The 24,963-nt window shown below is 42.9% G+C and overlaps 1 protein-coding gene across 2 annotated transcripts in view; it reads right to left on the reverse strand.

Moving 5' to 3' along the window:
- Window positions 1-5,390: 5,390 nt before the first annotated feature.
- Scg3 (secretogranin III) overlaps window positions 5,391-24,963 on the reverse strand; it is a 40,422-nt gene continuing 20,849 nt past the window's right edge. For both annotated transcript variants that reach the window (XM_021172675.2, XM_021172674.3), the window contains exons 10-12: window positions 23,066-23,203; window positions 13,619-13,699; window positions 5,391-5,962 (exon numbers count right to left, since the gene is read on the reverse strand). In XM_021172675.2, coding sequence (XP_021028334.1) covers window positions 5,844-5,962; window positions 13,619-13,699; window positions 23,066-23,203 — 338 coding nt within the window. In that variant the 3' untranslated portion in view covers window positions 5,391-5,843. The remainder of the gene's footprint in view (window positions 5,963-13,618; window positions 13,700-23,065; window positions 23,204-24,963) is intronic.

Here is a 24,963-nt window from a genome sequence, read left to right on the forward strand (position 1 = left end):
TGCAGGCTGACCTTGGACTCACTGTGTATCTGAGAACAACCTTGAACTCCCGATCCACTCCTCTCTACTTTCCAAGTGCTGGGTTTCCAGAAGAGTCAATGAAACCACACCAGCCCCAGACAGGCAGAATTCTGTTGACATTGTATCTCTGTGTGCTTATTAACAGTGTATCCTTGCCGTGCCCGTTGAATTAAAAGTTAGGCTTTTGTCTCATCTAATTCATCTCGCCATTTATTATGTCCATGAATGACAGCAGCAAACCTTAAGTAACATACCAATGGCAGTTGATATAGTTTTAGTCTTGACATCTACTCACTTACTGGGTTAAATACCTTTAACCAGGTCATAGAAGTCTTTAGGCTTCCACAGGAGTTTCCCTTGATTACCTCTCCTCACCATCCCCAGAGTCTGATACCTGTGGAGTAAATGGAGTGTGTTTCTCTGTTTTCATTGCCCTCCTCCTTCTTCTCTATTACTTTCTTCCTCGCTGTTTGCCCCTGTACTCATGAGGAGCAGGAGCCCACGGGTGTTAGTGTAGCAGAGCCTGTGGTACCAGAACATCATTGTCTTAGCTACTCTTCACTTGCTGTGCTAAGGTATCATGGCCAAGCCTACTTAGAGAGAGAGAGAAAAAAAAAAGAGCTTATTTAGGGCTTACAGTGTGAGTTGGTGAACCCATGACCATTATGATGGGGAACACGGCCCACATGGTTCTGAACCAGTGCTGAGAGGCCACCTGTGATCCACGAACACAAGGCAGAGAGCACACACTGGGAAAGGCGTGGGTTTCTGTAACCTCAGAGCCCTCCCCCAGTGGGCTTTCCTCCTCCATCCTTTCTAATCCTTCCCAAAGAGTTCTACCATCTGGTGACCACTTGCTCAAATATATATATAAGCCTCTGGAGGTGTGTGTGTGTGGGGATGCTCATTCAAACCACCACAATCATAGACCCAGCCTTGAGGGGACCCACAGGCACCATGATGGGAAGTGGAAGCTCACCTTGTCTTGCTGGTTTGTTTGTTTCTCACTTAGTATAATCCTTTATGTCACCTTGTTTCTCCTTGAATCCTTGAAACAGGGTGTTCTCTCTCTCTCTCTCTCTCTCTCTCTCTGCATGTGTGTATGTGCGCTTACATATGCTCATGTGGAGTCCAGAGGTTGAACATTTTCCTCCATCTCTTTGCACTTTATTTATTAACTCAAGAGTCTCTCCGCTCCCCGGCCCCTCTGTGTGAGCATATGTGTGCTTGCATAGGCTCAGGTGGAGTCCAGAGGTTGACATCTTCCTTTATCTCTTTCCATTTTATTTATCCACTCAGCATCTCTCCCTGAACCTGGAACTCACCAATTCCACCTAGTCTAGCCAGCCAGTTTGTCCCAGGGACCCCCTGCTTCTGCCTCACGAGTGCTGGGATTACAGGTGGGCAGCATGCCCTGCTTGGGTTTTATGTGGATTTTGGGGATCTGAACTTGGTCCTCAAACTTGGCTTAGAAAGAGATTGATCTACCGAGCCACGTTCCCAGCTCTCATGCTCCCTGACCTCAGTTCCCCACGCTTGCACATGAGGCCATCTCCCCAGCTCAGAATGGGGTGTTCTCCAGACAGTTCGTTGTTTCTGTTTTTGTTGTCATGTGAGCTGTGGAGGTTTAATTGGAAAAGGAGAAAACAAAAAGGAAAACGGGAGAGGACCAAGCAAGCTTCTGTGGGCTATAGGAATAATAAAAAAATACAGTTATGCTCAACAGAAAATGATTTAATTTGGCAAAGATGGATGATATCAGAGGAGCTCAAAATTTAAATTATGACCACAGGCTCAAATATATTTCTTAATTCCTTGTCAGCAATTTCTAGCTAAAATATCATCTTCAAATATTCAGCAATTTTGTAGCCATAGTTTAACTGTTCTGGACTAGAGGAATTTGTTTTGACAGGGTTTTTGTTCTATATCCCTGGCTCGAAGGGACTCTGGCCAGCCTGAGCATGGCAAACATGGCTCTGGCAGGCCTTGCCCTTCTCCCCCATCCCTTCTGTCTTGCTAAAAACTATTAGATTACAGTCTTAAAGCTAGCCACCAAGGTCCATCCATTCCCTTATTTGGCTACTCCCTCCTCCTGACGCTGACTACCAAGGTCTAGCTATCGAAGTATTGAAGTTCCACAGTCAAACGTCCCTTTTGGCTCACCTAATTAACCTGTCCAATCAAAATTAAATAGGACATTCTAACACTGGTTTCTCTCTTTACTGTCACAAACTGTCATTTTCCTACATGCTACATCTGTCTCCTCTATTCAGAAGCAGCCCCATGTGTGTGTGTGTGTGTGTGTGTGTGTGTGTGTGTCCCCGTCCTGACAAATATCTCTTTCCCCTCTACCTTCTTCCTCTCCCCTTCTCCCTCATCCTCTATCTTGCTTGTCTTTGTCTCTTGCTTCCTGCACTTTGTCCCTCTGGAGCAATTAAATCTCCTTTGTGCTTGGACTTGGTCTAGGGGTGTCTTGAGCCAAAACTGGTCTCTTCAAGGTTGGCTTAGAACTTGCCATGTAGCCCTGCTTGGCCTCAAATGCACACTAATCCTGCCTCAGCCTTCTGAGTTATGCCACACTAGGCCAGGCTGCCTGGAACTGGAAGTTTCTATGTACTCCAGGCAGCCTCTGGATTGGAATCCTCCTGCCTCACTCTGTCAGAGTGGGGGTCTCGGGCTTTCTTTTTTGTTCACTTCTGTTTGCTTTCTTTGGTGACAGGGGCTTGCTGTGTAGCCCAATTTTATCTCAAAGTTGAATCCCCCCTGCATCTGCCTCATGGCTAGAGTTCTGAGGTATCTTGGCACAGACTTACCACAGAGAGCACCTAGATGGTCAGACCTGCTTCTGCCACCGTTTCACCACTTCTTGACCTCATGAACTTGAGCTCATCCAGTGTTCCTGATCCCTCTGTGAAAGGATGCTCTTGTTTGTAAAATAGAATCAAGCATGCTCCTTCTGTCTTGGTTACCAAGAGATACTAAAGAAGGCTACAATAAAATAAAGAAATTTCTTAAAAAAAAATCCCACATAGATACTTAGGTATGCTTTTAAAAAGTGTTTGGCTAAGATGATACAGCCCTAACCAGTTTTTTTTTGTCTGACGTCCAAAAAGCCTCTGTGACGCAGTTAAAGCAGAGTCAGTCAAGCTAGCACAGTTGATTCATTAAACAGTTTGGGTCATTGTGCTTTGGTAAATACAGTTTGGGCAAAGGTGTTTTGAACTCTCTCAAAGGTGTTTCTCCACACTCACCTGTGGCTGGGTCCTGGCTTCTCTAGAACATGTGGAGAGATTAGTTTGTGTGTCCAGTCTGTTTTGTGTTTTGCTTGTCTCTGACCTCTCCAGGAAGAACTGTCTTCTAACTATGAAAACCCAGCGTTACTGGGAGTATGAGAGAGGCTCTAGGGCAGTGTAGGCATCACCAGGTCACCAGAGGGAAGGACAGCCAAATTACAAAGCTTGTTGTGTTTATGGTTCCAGGTGAGCATATATAACATATTTATGCAATTAATTGAGTAATGTATTTCAATGCTACCTTTAACTTGGGAGCACCTACATCCTAAGAGCACCACTGGGCTCTGTTTTCAGGCTTGTGTTTGTGGTGGCAGTGGTGGTGGCAGCAGCAGCAGCAGCAGCAAACAGACAAGTTGCAGGAATCTAAAGTTCATAGCCTTTTCTTTCTGGTAATTTTTAGCTTCTGTCATGCTGCCTGGTCCTTTGCTTTCTGGCAAGATAACATGGCTAAGTCAAATCCAGTTTAGATAACTGGAGTCTAGCATAAACTTTGACCTTGTTTTCGAACAGTGTGTGAACTCATTTGGCTTAACTATATGAATATTTCTCTTTATTGAGTGAACAATAGATGTCTGAAAACTCAAAAAAATAAAAAAAGGGGGGGGATATAAGTAGGGAGTAAATTGTTGATAATTTGTGCATGTATGTGTGTATGTGTGTCTGTTTCTGTGTATTTGTGGGTGGGTGTGTATGGGTGTATATGTATCTCTGTGTGTTTATCTCGTCTGTGTAAGTGCATGTGTTTGTGTGCGTGCATGTGTATGTGTGTCTGCTTATATATGTGTGTCTGTGTATCTATGTGTAAGTATGGGTGTGTGTATGGTGTATGTGTGTTTGTGCATGTACATATCTCTGAGTTTTGTATATCTATGTGTAAGTGTATGCCTGTGTTTCTGTGGATTTGTGGGTATGTGTGTATGGGTGTATGTGTGTTTATGTGTATGTGTATCTGTGTGTGCCTATGTTTGTGTGTTTGTGTCTGTCTGTCTGTTGTAGAGGAATTTTAATCCAGCAACTTGGCTGCTCTGGCAAGTGATTACATCCAAAGATATGACATGGCTGGAATGCAGACATGCCCTGGATTACAGTATGATCTGGCTGGGCACCTTTAATCTCTAACAGTGAAGGTAAGGTTAGTTTGTAGAAGGAAGCAGCCATGTTTGAAAGTGACATCAAATTGAGGGGTCTACAAAGTGAGGAATCAGAAAAAGATTTGATAGAATGAGTCAGAGATAGGAAATTCCACACTCACAGGATGAAGGAAGAGAAGCTACTTAAGAGCAGCAAGAGAGGGAGGAAAAAAGGGGTGGTGTAGTGTGTATGCGTATGTGTGTATTTTACTGGGACAGTTTTACAGAGACAGGTTACAGAGTGAATAACTAGACACAAGTGAAGACAGAAGAAGCCAGAGAATGAGAAGGAGCCAGAAGATTAGAACAGATTGCCAAAGTTAGTATGAAGCCAGGCAGAGCAATTGAGTCAGAAGCCAAGAGAAGCCAAATTGAGTCAGTCATCTTGGAAGATTAGATTTTTACAAAGGCTAGAAGTTTGCAGGCTTAGGCTTAGAGATAGTTAGAACAGAGAAGGAAGCACTCTGGGTTCTGCCCCAGCCACATATTCACACTGCCTGGGTTTGGCTCTCATCTCATCACTTCATCTGAGGAAATGAAAGTGACATTTACTCTGTGTCTGTCTGTGTGAGTGTGTATATGAGTATGTGTGTGTATGTGAGTGTGTGAGTGTATGTATGTGTGTGTGCATGTGTATGTCTGTGTTCATGTGTATGTGTGTGTGAGTGTATGTGTTTTTGTGTGTGTGAGTGTGTTTGTGTGTGTGTGTACACCTGATCCCAAGGATTAAATCCAGGTGTATTATGCCAGCATTTTGCCACTGCTATACTCCCAGGCTAAACTCAGTGACTCTTATACCCCTTTCAACCTCTTTTTTTTTTTTTTTTTTTTTTTTGTGACATTGGGTCTTACAGGGTGGGGAAAGGGAGGGGAGAAAGTGGTATGTATAATTCTATTTCAATTAAAATCTTATTTAAAAAGCAGCTGTTTCTCAGAGCGTCAAGGATATGAAGAGACGTGGGTTTATTTCCGTGCCCAACAGAGATCTACTAGTGGAAACAATATCATATGACAAACATCCAATGAGGTGCTCAGGTGTCTAGCATGCCGAAACAGGGCCTCTCAGATCTTCAGGGGGCATAAGACAGTGGGAAGTAGGTTCAGATTTATGTTCAACCCATTAGAGTCATTTCCAGAGCAGCACATCTCTAATTACAAAATGTAAATCCAAGAGGAAATAAGGATTCTATATAGAAAAACCTTGGCTTCTCTACAGCTTTGCTTTTCATAAGGTATTTATGGCAAGAGAGCTCTATTTTACTCATTTCTAAGGGATTAACTACTATAAATTCAGCACATCCTAATACTCCTGGGCTGGTAACTCTTTAACTGCCGAATTAGTTTGTAAGCTATATTGTTTTTGCTGGAACAACAGGAAGGCTCAAGCTGCCTGCCATTTTCACAGGCTGCTGTAGATGCGTTTGATGGCGTTGGCTTCTTCCTTATCGAGGATGCCCTTCTCCACATAAGCGTCAGCTTGTTGGTTGATAAAGTCCCTCATCTTTGAAAGGTCGTAATCTAGAAAATATCATTAGAGTATTGTGAGCAAAGATCAAGAAAAGAAAAATCCCATCACAATGTTTATCATTGAGAGACATTTTATGTAGTAAGAGGTTACATTGAAGGACAGGAAGTTCTTCTGGGTTTGGGCCATACTGTGCTATTTAAAGTGTTTCTGGGTACTGTATTATCTCCCCACCACAACCCTAGGGAATGTATCCTCGCATGTGACCAACAGAGGAAAAAAAGTTCATAGATCAGGACTTAGCAAATTTTAGTGTATGTGCAGCCCCTGAGGCTCCTGGAGAGTTGTTCACACTCAGGAGTTGTTGCTGCTGAGTTAGGAATGGTCAATGTCTTAGGGTTTCCATGGCTGTGAAGAGACACCATGACCAAAGCAACTCTTATAAAGGGTAACATTTAATTGGGGCTGGCTTACAGGTTCAGAGGTTCAGTCCATTATCATCATGGCAGGAAGCATGGCAGCATGCAGGCAGATATGGTACTGGAAGAGCTGGGAATTCTACATCTTGATCAGAAGGCAACCAGGAAAGATACTGCCTCCCACAGGGGGCAGAGCTTAAGCACTAGGGACCCTCAAAGCCTGACCTCCAGTGACACACTTCCTCCAATAAGACCGCACCTACTCCAACAAGGCCACACCTCCAATAGTGCAACTCCCTAGGAACCTAGGGGGGGGGGTCATTTTCATTCAAACCATCACAGACACAGGGCCTAGTCTGTGATTTAATTTTTCAAAAGCACACCTCTTTTTTCTTTTTTCTTTAGAACTTTCTAGATCTCAGCACCCAGGAGGAGAAGTTCGATGTCATCTTCTACTATTTAGTAAGTTCAAGGCCAGCTTTGGCTACTTGAGGCCCTGTTTTGAAAAACAAAAACCAAGAGCTGTGTGGTTTAAATGCCCACCAGAAGCTCATGTATTTCAGCACTTGATCCCCGGTTGGTGGTGCTTAGATCATTAAACCCTTAGGAGAAGTAGCCTCGCTAGAGGGAGTGTATCACTGGGGTGGGTTTTCAGTGTTGATCGCCTTGCCTTACTTGAGCTCCTTATTCATTTTCTGTTTTCTACGTGTACTGGCTGGTTTTGTGTGTCAACTTGACACAAACTGGAGCTATCACAGAGAAAGGAGCCTCTCAATTAGTGATCAAGAGTGGGAGGGCCCATTGTGGGTGATGCTATCCCTGGGCTGGTAGTCTTGGGTTCTATAAGAAAGCAAACTGAGCAAGCCAGGGGAAGCAAGTCAGTAAAGAACATCCCTCCATGACTTCTGCATCAGCTCCTGCTTCCTGACCTGCTTGAGTTCCAGTCCTGACTTCCTTTGGTGATGAACAGCAATGTGGAAGTGTAAGCTGAATAAACCCTTTCCTCCCCAACTTGCTTCTTGGTCATGATGTTTGTGCAGGAATACAAACCCTGACTAAGACACTATGAGTGGATAAAATGTGATTAACCAGCTTCCTGCTTTAGCTGTCTGCTACCATGCATCTCTTGACATTACAGACTCTTCCTCTGGGGCTGTAAGCCTAAATTAGCTCCTTCTGTAAGTTGCTTTTGGTGGCGGTATTTTAACCCAGCAACAGAAAAGTCAACAACACAGTTACATCAGATCTTTCCATCCTCCTTACCACATCACACAGAGTTTTCTTTTCTTGGGTTTTAGAATGAGATTTAGGTCAACCAGGCCCCTCCCTCACAAACAGGGAAGCAGCAGAGGCTAAAGGTCTGAACTATAGTAAGTCTTCCTGTTTACACAGCTGCAGCCGTGGCATGACCGAAGCACCTAGACCTCCATAGGCACTGAGAGGCACCCACCCCATGCACGCCAAGCAGAACATATATGGAAGCTGAGGAGGCAGAGCTCACTACCACACGGTGCCCTTACTTCTTGGAGGCAGAGGAAAGCACCAGAGACAATACACTCTTTGTGATGATTTCTTCCAGGCCCTTCCCTCTGCAAATACCAGGGTTCCAGGCTTCACTGGGTGGGTCACCCTGGAACGGGACAGGATGGGAATAGCAAAGTGCTGGGCTAGGACCAGAAGTCTGATACAAACGTGATGCGATGCAGCAAACCTGTCTGCAATTTGCACTTGCTTTGGAATGCAGTTTGGTACGTGATGAATTTCTCTGATATGAAAAGAAACATTTTACTTTTAGAGTCTCCACAGTCCTTGGTGACTTTAGTGGCACATCAAAAGATGCATTTTTAAGCAGTGAGAGATTTGATGAAGTATTGCTCATGTAAAGTTTTCGTATGTATATATGTATATTCATGTTTGTATGTGTGTGTGTGGAGTGTGCATATGTGTATGCATGTTTGCACATGTGTGTGGAGTGCATATGTGTATGCATGCTTGCATGTGTGTGTGGAGTGTACATACATGTATGTATGTGGAAGTCAGAGGCTGATGTTGGCTGTTTTGTTTGTTTTTCCTTGCTGTCTTCATTTAGAATGAGCATTTCCTTTGGTCCACACCTTTGTTAATTCACTTATCTGTGTTGTGGTACAAGTGATTAAACCCATGCCTGTCTGCTTACCAGGAAGCTATATCCCAATGTCCCTAGCTGTTTTTTGTTGGTTTGTCTGTTTTGAGACAGGGTCACAAACCGTGGCCAGGACTAGTCTTGAACTCACTATGTAGCCTAGTCTGACCTAGAACTCATGGTGGTCCTCCTGCCTCCTACTCCCAAGTGTTGGCTGGGATATAAGCTCTCATAGCAGGCACAGTGCATCATCTGACTACATCAAGAGGTCCCATGGAGTGACTGGTCGGTGCTAGGTTTGAGTTTGTTCTGCAGTCTGTGATGTTGCATGATGACAACACCCCCTAATAGCACATTTCTCTGAACATATACAGACTGGCTTACGAGCACTTGGAAGCCCACTGTGATCTAAATGACTGCAAAGCTTGAGAGGCACTGCTCAGCATCTGCACTGGCTGAACACCCCCTGGGCATCCCCCCAACTGCTCCCTCTCCTCACAGCCCGAGGGCTTCTCCTCCCTCTTCATTTCTTCTGCTTGCTGGTATTTCAGTCTCGTCTTTTCTGCTTCAGATCTTGGCCTCTTCTTGCTCTCCAGGGCCTGATTTTTCAGTCTGTAGCCACACTACTTTTCTTTTGAGAACAAATTAGCTTTTAATTTAGGTTCCTGTTGCTAAAACTGTCTTCTTCCATTTTGGAGTGTACAAGCCTTCTCCTGGCCTATACCTGTCAGCTTCCCCTCCCCACAGGCATGCAGGGTCCTGGAGAAATACACAGATCTAGTTCTGGGAACACAATAGCCTCCTGCCCACTCATTTATTGTACCTATTGCTTCTCCCCACCTCTTTCCAGGAGTTTCTTCCTCCCTGCAGCCCTACCCCCAACCATCTCTGCTGCCAGGATGACCCACTCTATCCTCTTGGCCCTTCAGTGCTTCTATGCGTAATACTGAGGACATATACTGAGCAAAGCCATGATATCAGGGCCCCATGACACATGGGATGCTGCCTTTGTGTGTGTAGGGGGTGATGGTGGTGGGTGTTACATCTTCTTCCTTTTCATCTTTGAAACTCTGAATAGGGTCTGGGTCTTAATAAGTGAGGGACTTTCCTCTGTGACCAGAGAATATAACCTAGCATGTACTCACAAAATATCTGTTTAAAATACTCTAAGAGTCAGGTGAGGTATCTCATACCTATAATTCTAGCACTGAGGAAACCGAGGTAGGAGGATTGCTGTGGTTTTGACAACAGCCTGCTATATAAAGCAAGACCCTATCTCAAAATAAACAAACAAAACCAAATAACAACAACAAACTGAAGGACTTGGGTGTAGAGGTAAGATAGGATAGACAAAGTATCAAAATCTGATCTCTATCAAGATGGGTGCTGGAAACACGGGGCTGTTACATTGTTCACTTTACCTTTATTTGACATTTATTTTGATAATAAAATAGAAAATGCTCTGAAAAGCTGATTTGAATAGAAAGAAGTGAAGTTTCATATCTCAACACAATAAAAACTATACAGACAAAATTGATAGTCAACCTTATATTAAACAGAGAAAACCTGAAAAACATTTCTTCTAACATCTAAAATGAGATAGGGTGAATACTCTATGTACTTTTATTCAATATAGTTTTTTTTTTATAATCACAGAACAATAAAGCAAGATAAAGAAAAGCAACAAAAGCCAGAAAAGATAGAAGTGAAATTATCCCTATTTCAGAGGACACCATAAACACCGTACCATTACTGTTAGATCTGATAAACATTCCAGCAAAGTGGTAGGATGCAAACTCACAATGCACAAAGCAGTAGCCTGTCTATAACATAACAGCCTTACTGAGAAGGAGACTAGGAAAGTAGCCTGTCTATAACATAACAGCCTTACTGAGAAGGAGACTAGGAAAGTATCCCATTCATAATAGCCTCAAAAGACCAACCAACTAAAGAAGCTACCAAGGGAGGCATGCTGACACACACCTTCCATCCCAGCATGAGAGGGGCAGAGCAAGCAGCTTTCTGTAAGTTCAAGGACAGCCTGGTCTACATAGTGGGGTATGTCAGTCAGGGATATTTTGATACTTTGTCTAAACAAACATACAAACAAACACCCTAAAGACAATAACAAAAGAAACAGACAGAAGTCCCACTTAGGAGTAAACCTAAACAGCCTAAGTCACCAAGGAAGTGATAGAAACCAGAAGATGGGAAGGCGTCTCCTGTTCATGGACTAGAAGAATTGGTACGGTGAACATGGCTATGCTACCAAAGGCAGTGTACAGAGTCAATGTAATCCCACCAGATTCCAGTGACAGTCTTCACAGAACTAGAGGAAAATCTTAAATCTCACACGGAAACTCAAAAGCCCCCGAAAAACAAGCAGAGAGACTAATGCTGGAAATATAATACCTGACCTATTATATTATAGAGCCATAATGGCAAACATGGTGTGGTGTCAATACAAAGAGAGAGATGGAGACAAATAGAATAGAATACAAAGCCCAGATATAACTGCTACAGCTCCAGCCAAGTTTTTGATAAAGGCATTCAAAACATACATGGTGGAGAAGATAACCCGTTTCAACAAATGGTGCTGAAAAAAAAAAAAAACAACAACTGGATTTCCACAGAGGAATGAAACTATTTGTACACTTCTAACCTTGCACAAATATCAATTCAAAATGATCAAAGATCTTTTGACAGATCTTCTACTACAACTACTTTAGGTGTATGGATGTTTTGCCGGCTTGTAGGTCTGTATCACTGGAGGCCATTGGATCACTTAGAGTGGAGTTACAGATAGTTGAGAGCTGGCATGGGGATGCTGGGAATTGGACCTGGGACTTAAAAGAAGTGCTTTTAAGTACTGAGTCATTTCTCTAGTCCCCAGATCAAAGACCTTAATATAAAAGCTAAACCATTGCAACTGCCAGGGAAAAACAGCGAGAGCATTTCCAGATACAGGCGTATGCAAGAACTTTCTGGAAAGAATTCCAATGCTACAAGAAACTCCTCCCGGACATGACAGGGGGATCACGTGGAATTCTATAAAGTGATCACTAGGGTGCAGAGACACACAGGATGGGAGGAAGTCTTTGTCAACTATACATCAGATGGGAAGTTAATACCTAGACTATAGAAGGAGCTACAAAAGTTGAATGTCAAAAATCTAAATCTGGGAGATGGATCAGTTGGTAAAGTGCTGGCTAAGCAGGCATGAGGACCTGAGTTTAGAGCTCACACACCTGATTGAAGCACATCTGTGATCCCAGCATTGGGGAGGTGAGTGGGGTTCTGTTTTGTTTTGTTTTGTTTTGTTTTGTTTTGTTTTGTTTTGTTTTGTTTTGTTTTGAGACAGGGTCTCACCATGTGGATCTAAGTGTCTTGGAACTAACTATAAAGATCAGGCTGACCTCAAACACAGAGATTCACCCATCTTGCCTCCCGAGTGCTGAGATTAAAATTGTGTGCCTTCAGACCTGGCTGAGATAGACAGCTTCTTGAAGCTCACGGGTCAACCAGTCTTGCCAACTGGCTAGGTTCAGGGTCAGTGAGAGACTCTCTCTCAGTGAGATGGCTCAGCAGGTAAAGGTGCTTGCTGTCAAGCTTGGCTACTTGATCCCCAGGACTTCACAGTGGCAGGAGGGAACTGACTCCTACAAGCTGTCCTCTGACCATGGTAGGCATGTAGACTCCCTTAAGTTTATTAAAAAAAAAAAAAAAGTGGAAAGCAATTGAAGGAGATACTTGATGCTACCTCTGGCCTCCCACACATACACGTGTGTAAATCCACCCACACAAGTCAAAATCATTCTGTCGATAAATGGGCAAACGGGCTGAACAGTCAGTTTTTCTTTTTTGCTTGCTTGTTTGCTTTTTTTGAGACAGAGTTTCACTATTTAACTCTGGTTGTCCTGGAACCCACTACTTAGACCAGGCTGGCTTCAAACACCCAGAGATCCAAACAGGCAATTCTTAAAAGAAGGAACACAAATGGCTAATGACTACTTGACAATATGTTTTACATCTTTAGCCATCTCTCCCCGGTCAGAGTGTCTAACAATGAAAAGAAACAGAAAACGTTTGAGGATGTCAGGGAAGAAGTTATGCATTGCTGAGGGAAACATAAACCTTTGTGTCACCATGGAAACCAGTGTGGTGCTTTCTCAGAAGCCTGCAAATAATGTCCGTTGACTATAAATCCAACAGTGATATGGATGGGTCATGTGGTGGTCCTAAGTCCTGCCACAGGGATATGTGTACATCCATGTTTATTATTGTACCACGTGTAATCAGTCTAGGTGCCCATTAACAAATGAGTGGGTAAAAATGTGGTTCACATGCATGATGACATTTTATTCAGCCATAAAGAAAAATGAAATTATGAGAATGGCAGGAAAAAGAATGAAACTGGAGATCATTGTGTTAAGTGAAATAAACCAGACCTAGGAAGTTAAGTAGCATGTTTTTCTCTCAGATGCATGTTCTTGATTATATATATGTCTCGTGTGTGTGTGTGTGTGTGTGTGTGTGTGTGTGTGTGTGTGTGTGTATGTGTGTATGTGTGTAAGGGTTTGAAGCTAGAAAGGGGACTATGAAAGGGGAAGAAGAGATCTTATGGGAGACAAGGGTAATGGAATATATATGACAAGAGAATAGGGTGGAGCTGCCAAAGGAAAGGACCAGCAGGAGGGTGGGGAGAGGGAAGCGATGGATGAGGTAGGGAGAGAGATCAATAAGAACAAAGCATTTTGAAAATGCTATGATAAACTCCATTACTGGGGTTGGTGTGGTGATGTGTGACATGCTTTTAATGTCAGAACTAGGGATGCAGAGGCAGGTGAGACTCTGTGAGTTTGAGGCCAGTATGGTCTACTCAGAAAATTCTGCACTAGTCAAGGCTGCACCATGGGACCTCATCTTAAAAACAAAACAAACAAGCAGACAAAATCATTTCTCTCTACAGTAAGGTTAAAAAAAGAAAAACAACAACAACCAAAAACTAACTGAAAGAGAAGTGGGGGTTATAACGGCCTTGACACCTGAGAGTTTTTGAGTTTGAGAAGAGACTTTAACTCAGTCTTTCTGACCTTAAGGATTGTAGGCAAGAAGAACTCTGGGGAACTGGGTAGAGTTTGTGATGCATGACCACAGCCAGCCCCTACCTTCTTTGTTTCCCTTCTTGTTATGTTTCTTCAGCCATTCGATGTTTTTTCTAATGGCTTCCAAGTAGGCTTCTGTCTTTCCTGGAAAAAGGAGAGAGAGTCAGATCAAACACACAGAAAATTTCCCTGTACCTCTTTCTAGAACACGTGTGCACACATGTGCTTGTGTGTAGGGAGTTTTTAATGAGAATGCTTTTGCATAAGATTTCAGACACAGACAGTTGGTAAAGGATCACGGATGGTTAGTTACATCCCACACAAATTTAGTTTGATGTCTGCTTAGGCTCTTAAAAGATGTGGGTGCTGGGAACTGAACTCAGGTTCTCTGCCAAGAGTACTATGTGCTCATAACCGCTGGGTAATCTCTTCAGCCTCTGCTTAGACATTTTGATTTCATTTGCCAGATAGGTGGATCCCTGTGATTCTTAGATTGGGTGATTTCAGGTTAGGGATTCCTCTGAGGAGCAGTCTTAAGTCAAGGGATGAGTTAGAATGGCAGATATTTACCACCTCCAGCTTTTGAAGATTCACAATCCCTGGCTTTAGTTTAAGTACCTTTTACAACCCTAAGCCCAGTTTTGAGAGGCAATAAATCAATACTTGGATGAGAAGGTGTGACCAGGCTTTTGGTTTGGTCAACAACCTTTTCAGGCAGCCATATTATCATCCTTTATTTCACAGATGAAGAAGCTGAGGCACATAGAGAGAAAATAAAGCAATATCATATATACACATATCTATGTATACATACATACACGCATACATACATACATATGCATGCATAAACGTACATGCACACAGCTAGTTCATTCTAGAGCCAGGACTGAGCTTGGGGGAATCTGATGACAGTTCATGCACAATGTATCACTGCCTTAAGATCCGTCAGGATTCGAGTTTCTACAACAGCATTTAAGAGGACTCTGAAGAGCTTTCTTCCTGGCCTGAAGCCCATGCAGACTTCACTAGTATGACTTCATGCTATCAGGTTTCCAATGAAGTGCTGAGAAACATCTATGGAAAGGGATAAATAAACCATAAAAGAGATCTGCCACAATTTTCAGCCCCTATTCACCATCTTTACCTACGAAGAGGGGGCTTTGGTTTCAATGGCTTGTTTTCATGGATGTAAGATAATGGGGATGGCCAGATGGCTCATGGGGTTATAGGCACTTTCTTTAAAAACCCAATGACTGGAGTTTGATCCCAAGAGTCCATGGGAAGTAGGTAGGGGAGACTGGTGCTTGAAAAGTTTTCTCTGACCGCCACACAGATGCCCACGCCACACCCTCTCTCATAAATACAATAATAACACATTAAAAATCAAGTAAAAGAGTCAGACCATGTATAAAACAATGTCCCCTGGTTAGTGTTAACCATTTGGTATACTCTTCATGGATACTGCCACTGCCTGTCTCTTGTTGGCGAGATAACCAAAAGGATTTGGAAAATTTAAGACAAGTTCTCTTCATGTTTTCTGATTGCTCCCTGGAACTTTCTAAATAGATAAGATTGGTCTTCAATGTGTGGCTATCCTCCTGCCTCTGCCTTTTGTGTATTTCGATTATGGTATGAGCCACCATGCCTCCTTCTGGACTTAGTAATACAGTGATCTCTATATCATTTTCCCCTAAATGAGGCATTTTGAACAAGGAAAGAAATTTTAGTGCAGTGTAGACTATTTCAAGCTTTTTTTTTTTTTTTTTTTTTTGGTAAGGTCTTTAAATCAAGTTACTGATCCTCATATGACTTATTTTAATAATTAGATAACAGTTTATCATTAGCATGTTAGACAATTAGAACTTCTGAAACTTTTGGGTGTATCTTAATACATTCTTCTTTAAATAGTTTTTTAATAATAATTTAAAGCATTCGTTGGATACCATATTACAATGGGGAAAGCTTATGTGAGAAAAAGAAAATCAATGCTTGCTACTTAAATACTACATTAAAAATGCTGGATTAGAAAGGTTAAAAATAGTTTGAGGGCCTGAGAATGTAGTTCAGTTCACAGAATGTATGCTTAGCATGTACAAAGCCCTAGGTTCTACCCACAGTACCACACAAGCCAAGTTTGGTAGCCCATACCTGTAATCTTAGCATTTGGGAGGTGGAGGCAGGAGGATCTGGAATTCAAGGTTAGTCTCAGTTTCCTACTGAGTTCAAAGCCAGCCCGACAAATATGAGACTCTGGAGGGGGGAGGGGAAGATGGGTTTGATGATTCACAACTTTAATAACAGCATGAGGAGGTGGAGGAGAGGGTGGGATTGGGGGTGGGGTTGATAATCTCTGTGAATCTGAGGCCAGACTGGTCTACATGTTGAGTTCCTGGACAGCCAGAACTTCCTAGTGATATTCCACTTAAACACACACACACACACACACACAGCATACATTCTTTTCCTTTGGCCCCCCCTTTTACAGATAAGTTTTTACTTTACGTGTATTGAGTGGTTTCCTAGATGGATTTGAGTGCACTAAGGGCCTGGTGCCAGAGGAAGCCAGAGGACGGTGCAGGACTCAATGGAAGTGGAGTTACAATCATGGCTATGAACTGCCTTGCATGGCCTCTGGGTATTCCGAAAGAGCAGAGAATGCTCTTAACTGCTGAGCCCTCATTCCTCCCTTTATTCATGTAACATAACAGGACAGCCCTCAGCTGATAGAGAACAAAATGACATCAATACTTCAGCTTCCTCAGGCGTGTTTACACAGACCCCTGGGTGGTACGCTTTGCTGTCCACTGACAAATACTGATAATTAACATACCCGGGGCGAGGAATGAAGCATCAGAATTATTAACAAATAATCCTGAGGTGGTTCTAATGAGTGTCAAAGTCTGGCAGCCGGTGCCACCAGTGCTGAGCCTGCCACATGTTTCCTGGGACATGGGTTAGAGCAGGAACGGAGTCAGGTGTCCTCTGCTCTTGAAGAGGAGCAGCTGGCTTTTATTTACATTTTCTCTTCCTTGAGCTGGAAAGTAAATCTTTTATTTATGCAGTGTTCACTGAAAGCCCATGAGAGTCCACTTTGGAACACTGGGCTATTTTTTTTTCAATTTATTTCAGCAGTCTTTGGAAAAAAATAGCTCACGGCTGAGGTAATATGACATGAGCCTTAAAACACATGCTGAAGTAGATGGAAGAGAGCCAGAGTCAAGACTCAGCCAGCTTCTCTGGCTGTTCTAGTCTTCAATACTATAAGAGAAATACCCCTTCTTGCTCATGGTCTTGCTGGCCCTAATATGCGATCCTGACATCCTCCTGTCCCAAAGAAAAGCAAAATCCATAAGACTTCTCTACTGAGGGCAACAGACCCTAAAGACATTAGAGCTTCAAGAACATTTATAACAACAACACAAACAACACAAAGAATCCTCCCCTCCCAACATACAATATGGGCCAGCAAATAAGGGCACTTGCTGTCAAGTCTAACAACTTGAGTTCAATCCTCCCCAGACACACATGGTGGAAAGAAGAGACCTGACTATGAAAGTTATTCTTTGACCTCTATGGGCCTGCTGTGGTGTGTGCTCCTGTCATCAAATAAATAAGTGAATGATAAAAACCCCAGGTGTTTATAAGACTTTTTTTTGTATGTAATGCTTAAAACTATGTCAATATTACATGACTGCAGTGTGAGTTACATGGGTAGCCACGGTGTGAACACCACAAAGGGGCACAAAACCACTCATTGAGAATGGAACTCAGTTGGTAGAGTTCATGCCATGTGTGAAAACTGGGTTTGATCCCTAGCACCACACACACTGAAATGGTGATGTATGGCTATAGTTCCAGCACGCAGGAGTTCAAGGTCATCTGCAGTTACATAGGGAGTTTGAAGCAATCTAGAGATACATGAGACATTGCCTTAAGAAAAGAAGGAGGAGGAGGAGGAAGAAAGAGGAAGAAAGAAGAAGGAGGAGGAACAGGAAAAGGAGAAAGAATATGATTTATCCACAGTATTTTACATGCCCACAAAATGCAGTTACAAACACCGATAGGCCCTGGATTAGGAGTCAGGGGTCATGGGTTCAAGGCCCAGCATTACTACTCTCTGATCATGAGCTTTTATGTCAGTCAATTTATTTCTTGTATGTTGCTTTCTGGCTTGTCAAGGGGTGAGTTCTGGAAAGGCAGTTTATAGTTTTACAAAGGAGGAGACACTTTCGATATCTTTCAACAATGTGGGTTGATATAAAACCTCCCAAGTGTGTTTGGGCTCCCACCTCACTTGCTGGCTCAGAGAAGCCTAGACCGTGTCTGGATGTGTCTAACAGAAGGCCTTGGGACCTGAGGTGTACAATGGTCTGTTCTTAGGTTGCTTAAGAAAGAACATCCTTAGGAGCTATCATTTTAGGAACTCAATAGGCTGACTTTTCTGGCTTCTATAAAAAAGGGAAGGGAATGAGAAGATGTTCAGTGAAAGTCACCTTTTCCATTATAACGTCATTATCTAGTTGCCAACATGACAAGTGATGGCACCAGAATGAGCCTATGGCGCTACAATGCTCATCTCATTCCTTGGATGAGTTTTGAAACCATTTTCAAAACGTTTTCAAACTGGAGAGGTTGCTCAGTGGTTAGGAACACGGGTTGCTTTTCCAGAGGACTCCGGCTCCATTGCTGGCATCCAGATGTTGGTTGACAGCAATCTGAAATTCCAGTCCCCGGAATCAGATGCCCTCTTCTGGCCACCATGGGCACTACACACACACACACACACACACACACACACACACACACACAGAGGCAGAACACCCATAAAAATCAATCAATTAATTAAAAGAACATTTTCAGTGACTCATACATCAAAAGTGAGTAAAGTAAGTGTCCAACTGGCAACGAGGCAGCACTTACATAATGGAACGTTACAAAGAACATTCCCCTGGTCTCTAGAGAAAATTAAGCAAGTTTCTGGATATGGTTAGAATTAGAATAAAAATTTCACTATTAGTAAATTTCTAAATTTAGAAATTACTATTGAATCATTCAAATAACTTTACTAATTAGAAGTCATCATGTACAAAAAAAAAAAAAGACTGTTAATCTGTGCCAGGTGAGGTGGCTCAAATCTGTAGTCTTAGCATTTGGGAGGTTGAGGCAGGAGGATCAAGAGTTTAAGGACAGCTTTCAGCTACATAGTGAATTCAAGTTGAGTCTGGACTTGAAACTAGACTTATAAAGCCAGACTTACTTGAAACCCTGCCTTATAAAGCCAAAATAAGTAAATACAAATAAGTAAAAAAAAATGAGTCCTTGTAGAAATCAATATTTTAAATAGTCTAAATTAAATTCAAACATTATCTTTTAAATAAAATGTGTTATTTTTTTGTATTAAAAATTAAATTTGATGTAAAGGTTTAATTTTTGTTTATGTGTGTCTCTGTGATGAACACATATGTGTTGGTGCCTGAGGTGTCTGAAGAGAGCATTGGACCCTCTGGGGCTATAGTTACAGTTGGTGCTGAGCCACTGATTTGGTTGTTGGGAATTCGACTCAGGTCCTCTGCAAGAGTAGCAAGTGTTCTTTACCACTGAGCCAGCTCTCCAGCCCCTATACTAGATTTTTTGGGGGAAACAAAATGTATGCAGACTATATTTTGTAAAGTGAAGTGATATAAGCCTTAGGATATTATTGTTGTTGTTACTCTAATTCCCACATTTATTGCACGCAGGTCTGGCTTCTGCTTGCCTAGCTAAGAAATATTAACTGTGGTTACTTGACACCATCACCTCATCCTCCAAGACCTCATTCTTGCCAGTGTGTCCTCCTTACAACCATCTCTTCCTCTTCCTCCTCCTCCCCTTCCTCCTCCTCCCCTTCCTCCTCCTCCTCTTCCTCCTCCCCCCTTCCTCCTCTTCCTCTTCCTCTTCCTCTTCCTCCTCCTCCTCCTCCTCCTTCGAATTAGCTGGGCCATTACCTTATTCTATGCTCTATTCAGAAGAGTCTCTAACTCCCTCCTGAAGAAAGCCTGTGCTCCACCTGCCTGCTCACCAATAAGTAGGATATATGTGCATGGCTCTTGCTTGCCTATGTAGAGCGTGAGAACCATCTCTGCCAGCCATGGTGGCTCAGGTCTTTTGCCCTAATTCTCAGAAGGCTGAGTCAAAAGGACTGCCACAAATTCACATCCAGACTGGGCTACACAGTGAGTTCCAAGCCAGCCAGGGTTAAAGACACTGCCTTTAAATAAAGAAAGAAAAAGGAAAAGAAAAAGAAAAAGAAACCCAGTCAGTCTAGCCTTCAGCCACAAATGCACTTAATTTCTGTATGGAGCCAATGGGTGTTGTTCCTCACTGGATTTTATAACAGAAGCAAAATCACCTTTAAAAATTGTGCAAATGAGTAACAATTAAGAACAAGCAAATGCTTGTTTTTTGAGGATTAATTAAAGGCAATTTTTTTTTTGGGGGGGAAGGGAGTTGGACATGTTGGGACTTAACTTATGTTCAGTGTGGTGTTTTCTAAACTATGTTAGACTCATTTGTTCTTGCCATAGAGCAATGTAATCAAGGGTTGTGGGGAGTAGGGAGCTAATTTAAGCCTCGAGTCTCTAACACCTTTAGGAGTTTTAATATAAGAAGTAACACTAGAAAGACAGAGCATTACTGTCAGATGGAAACCCTACAGAGGGTGAGCTATCCCGCCAGCATCAGTTTCCAAATGCTCTGCTGTAGTTCAGATCTGGAATATCCCTGCATGTCCAAGTGTTATCAGCTTTGTTCCCAGGATGGAACCTTTAAGGGGTGGGGCTTCCAGGCCATGGGGCGGGGCATACTTTCAACAAGCATGGCAAGACTTCAGCCTCTACCTTGCTGCTCTCTTTTCCCTGCTGGCTATTGAAGTGAGTGATTTTGCTCTAGCAGTGTCCCTCCTACAATGTGCCACCTACCATGGGCCCAAAGGGACGAGAGCAACAGATGAGCCAAACTCTGAGTCAAAAATCAACCTTTCTCTTTAGGAGTCTCAGGTGTTGTGTTCTTGTGAGAGAAAGGTGACTAACGCTCACATTTTATGTAAGCAGCACCATCTCCCCCTTCATGCTCTGTTTTCACAATGTTTTCTTTTAAAAATTAGAAAAGCTGAGATATGTTACACCCATGCCTGGGGATGCTTGCCCAGCAAAATAAGGCGTCATCCCCAACACTCAGCATGCTACCTAGGCAGGCTAAAGGCTTACTGTGTGGCTGCTGTGCTCCTGAGGAGTACGGCCTTTGCACAGAAAGGAAAAAGGGAAGGAAAGAAGGGAGGAAAGAAACAATTCCCTGAAGAAACTGGTTCCAAGTCTTGTGAGAAGAAGATTTGGAGTGGATCTAGAATATCTTGTCGGTAGGAAGTGAAGATGGGGTGCTAAAAGGACAATGGTGGGATTAAGTAAGGGGTTCCTACTACCACCCTGTACCCATCTCTCCATGAAACTACCACTCACTGACAAGAATGGAAAAACGTAATAGACAAATATCAGCCAAGCATGGTAACACATTCCTTTAATTTCAGCCTCTTGGGGAGACTGAGGTAGGTGGATCTTTGTGAATTTGAGGCTGGCTTGGTCTACATGGTGAGCTCCAGGCTAGCCAAGGTTACATAGTGAGATTCTGGAAAAATTTGAAAAACAAAATGTTGACCAATATGGAGTCAGTGAGATGACTCAGTAGGTAAAGGAGCTTGCTGCCAAGACATACAACCGGAGTTTGAACCTTAGATCTCACATGGTGGGAGGAGAGAACAAGCTATCCCCTGACCGACCATGTGTGCTATGACGTTTGTACCTGTGCATGAGTGTTAGTGTGTGTGCAAGTGCGCAGACACACACACACACACACACACTCATGCATGCACACACTAAATATATAAATCAATAAATCAATATATAAATAAATAAATAATAAATAAGCAAGTAAATAAATATAAAAGAAAGTTAAGGCATGAGCCTGTGGGTCCCAGTAATCATATTTTACCATAGCATAACAAAGAGAAAGCAAAGTCCATCTACTCATTACCATGGGCAGCCATTACATACAAAACCAGTGGAAAGGGCCCAGTGCCATGTTCTCAGATGACAGCTTAGCGGAGAACCATTTCCCCTCCCTCAGGAGAGAGCACTGATCCACTCCCACTCCCTTCTCTCCTCCTGAGGAGTTAAATATCCAGATGAACCTCCTACTGAGACATTGGTAAGACTTAGTGGGCTTCGGTTATACCAAAGAGGTCAACATTTCCTGAAGACAGAAACTTAAAGCGGGACCAAACATCTCTGCCCAGCTTCTAATAAAGACTCTGTTTCAAACAAGGTATCTTGAGACACAGGGATGTAGGTTTTCTCTGATGTACCTATGAAGCTTGTACTACAAGGGGTTCAAACCACGAGCATACTGCCCTCAACCAAAGGATCTCATAATTTAGAACTTAATGCCTCATCAAGTCTTTTTCTTGAAGGGAGGGCGGTTTCTGGGAAAACTTGTAAAATCCTAGGAAGGTGTGAGTTTTGTAGACCATAGATACATTTTTTTTTTTTTTTTTTTTTTGAGACAGGGTTTCTCTGTATAGCCCTGGCTGTCCTGGAACTCATTCTGTAGACCAGGCTGGCCTCGAACTCAGAAATCTGCCTGCTTCTGCCTCCCAAGTGCTGGGATTAAAGGTGTGCGGCACCAAGCAAACGGATGCACTGAATTGGTGGTTTTTCTCAAGCTCTTAAAGGCATTTTTACGCTGTATCACCACTTGAGTGAGGACTTAGCTTTGTTAATCTCATTCACTAGAGCAACCAGGCGATTATCTGGAGGACTATTAAACAACTTAAAGAAATGTTGCTCATGCCTGTATTTCTAACACATGGGAGCCAGAGGCAGGAGGGTTGCCATGAGTTTGAGGCCAGCCTGGGTTACACAGAGAGCTCTAGACCAACCTGAACTATTCTGTCTCAAAACTCAACTCAACTGACTAAATAAAGTCTAAAACAGTAACTATTGCTATAGATAAAAATGTAGAATTGTAAAACCTCCTATAAACAAACATTTCTCAATAAATTGGGATAATAAACAGGACATTAAAGATATAAAACATAAATGACTATGAATATTCTCTCAACCATGAATATCTCTCCCCAAGCCCAAAAGCCACCAGCCATTAAAGAATGAAAGCAACTTGCCATCCCAGAAGACTCAAGACTATGAAAACACACTGTTATTCCAGCAAAGGTGCAGCATGCCAATCTTAACCTCACAGACTGTACCGTGTGGGCTTAACTACGTGACTGCCCCACTCTGCTAATCTTAGCAGCACAGATTGTGCTGTAGGGGACTTGATGTCGGATCTCCCCACTCCGCTAATCTTAACGGCACAGATTGTGCTGTGGGGGGGTGTTTGATTTTGGACTGCTTTACTCGCGTGTTAAAAACCTCTGCTCCCCCAGCTTCACTGCCCACCCCAGAGCTGTTAGATCCAGACCTGTGGCTTCATCTGTCTTTCCTCCTAGGTTGGAGTTATCATCTTTTGTAGAGTCTTTTAGGCTTCCGTATTCCTTTTCCATCTTGGCGGCTTCTTCCTTGGTACTGTCTGTTTCTTCCTGACTCTTCTCTGGTGGAGCTGTGATCAGATAGTGCACCGTGGTTAAAACACCATTCCAAACTTTCTTTAGTTCTCAATGAGGACAAACTTTGTTGAAAAGATAGTTTGAGGTCATGTTATATTTTTTGGACTGAAAGGGGTTTCAGTGGTTATCCAACCCTCAGTCCTCATTTCACAGAAGAGGAAACGGAGGCCCCAGGCAGAAAGAGATGCTTAGGGCCACCCAAGAGTTAATAAGAAGCTAGGCCCAGACCCCAGCACTCCAAATTCTGCATGGGCACTTCCTTCAGCCACACTGCCATCCGAGAGCCACTGCTTGTCTTGCTTTTTTATTATTCTATTAGAGATTGGCTTTCACTGTTATCTTTGAGCTCCTGACTCAAGCAATCCTCCTGCCTCAGCCTCCAGAAGATCTGGCATGTGTAATCAAAACTGTTTTTACTTCCGTTCCTCCTTCCCTTCCTATCTAAGGAGGACCTAGCTGGAGATCAAACCCAGCGTGTCATGAATGCTAGGCAAGTGCTCTACCCCTGAGTTACACCCTCATTCTTATTTATCTTAGTTTAGTTGGTGCTGTCAGTCAACTGGGGTGTGCTCTGTAGGTTTTGGTTACAAATGAGACTAGTTTTGTTATTTTTGAGACAAGTTCTCATGTAGCCAGCCTAGTCTGGCCTTAAACTACCTCCCTATCCTCTTGTGGCCATCTCTGGCCTCTTGAGTTTCTAGTACTGGAGAGGCAAAGACAGGAGGATTGCTGGATTTGCTGGTCAGTTAATGTAGCCAAATCTGTGAGTTCTAGGTTTAGGGAAAGATTGTGTCTCAAAAAAAAAAAAAAAAGGAGAACAATAGGATGCCACTTGATGTTGACTTCTGGTTTCCGAACGAACACACACACACACACACACACACACACACACACACACACACTCACACACACACACTCATACACACACACTCATACACATAAAACATAAAATAAATATTAAAAAAAAACCTATTTGAAGGCTAACCATGTAGCTAAGTGGTAGAGTATCTGCCTAGCAAGAATGAGGGGGCTGCCTTTGAGCCTTAGCATAGGAACTAAATAAAAACCTTGCATGAGAACATCATTTAGGGGCACACTACAGCATTACCAACATGTACGTAATTTCTGTGCTGGGGGCAAGATAGCTGAAGCACAGAAACCCACACCGTGCAATCTTTTCTTTCTGTTCTCCCCCCCGCCCTCCTTGAGAGGAGGATTCTTCACACAGCTCAGTGCCGTGGTGTTTACTGGGCAGAGTTGGGATGTGGGTAGAAGAGAAACACAGAAAAGGGGCATATTGTGGAGTGCACAGAGCCTCTTGAGGAGCTGTGGGGGCCTTGGGATGGTGGCTTCAAGAAGTGGTAAGAGAAAGACATGGATGGAGGCTTTCATGGAAGACTGACTGTTTTGTAACCAGTCACCTCCAAAGAGTCTTTGTTAAATACCCACACTGTTTTAGCCCAGTGCTAGAGGCCTGGCCTTATGGTAGGATGTTAGCCTTTCACACTGGGGCCCTGTGTTCAATTCCCGGTCCAGGAAAGCCAACAAAAGAAGCCCCTAAGAGAAAGAACTGTTTTGTATTTTTGGTGGTAAGATTTCTGTGCCACGACAGGCTATAAAATAGCCAAGGTTACATGTGGCTATTCCTATGGTTGAACTTAAGATTTTTAAATGTTTTGAAATCTGCAATGCTTTATTAATGTCTATCGAAACCCGTTATTTACCTCTGAAAACAGTTTTTAACAGCTAGAAG

Source organism: Mus caroli, unplaced genomic scaffold (assembly GCF_978045245.1).
Source record: "Mus caroli unplaced genomic scaffold, Mus_caroli_1 scaffold_11, whole genome shotgun sequence".
NCBI classification, from domain to species: domain Eukaryota; kingdom Metazoa; phylum Chordata; class Mammalia; order Rodentia; family Muridae; genus Mus; species Mus caroli.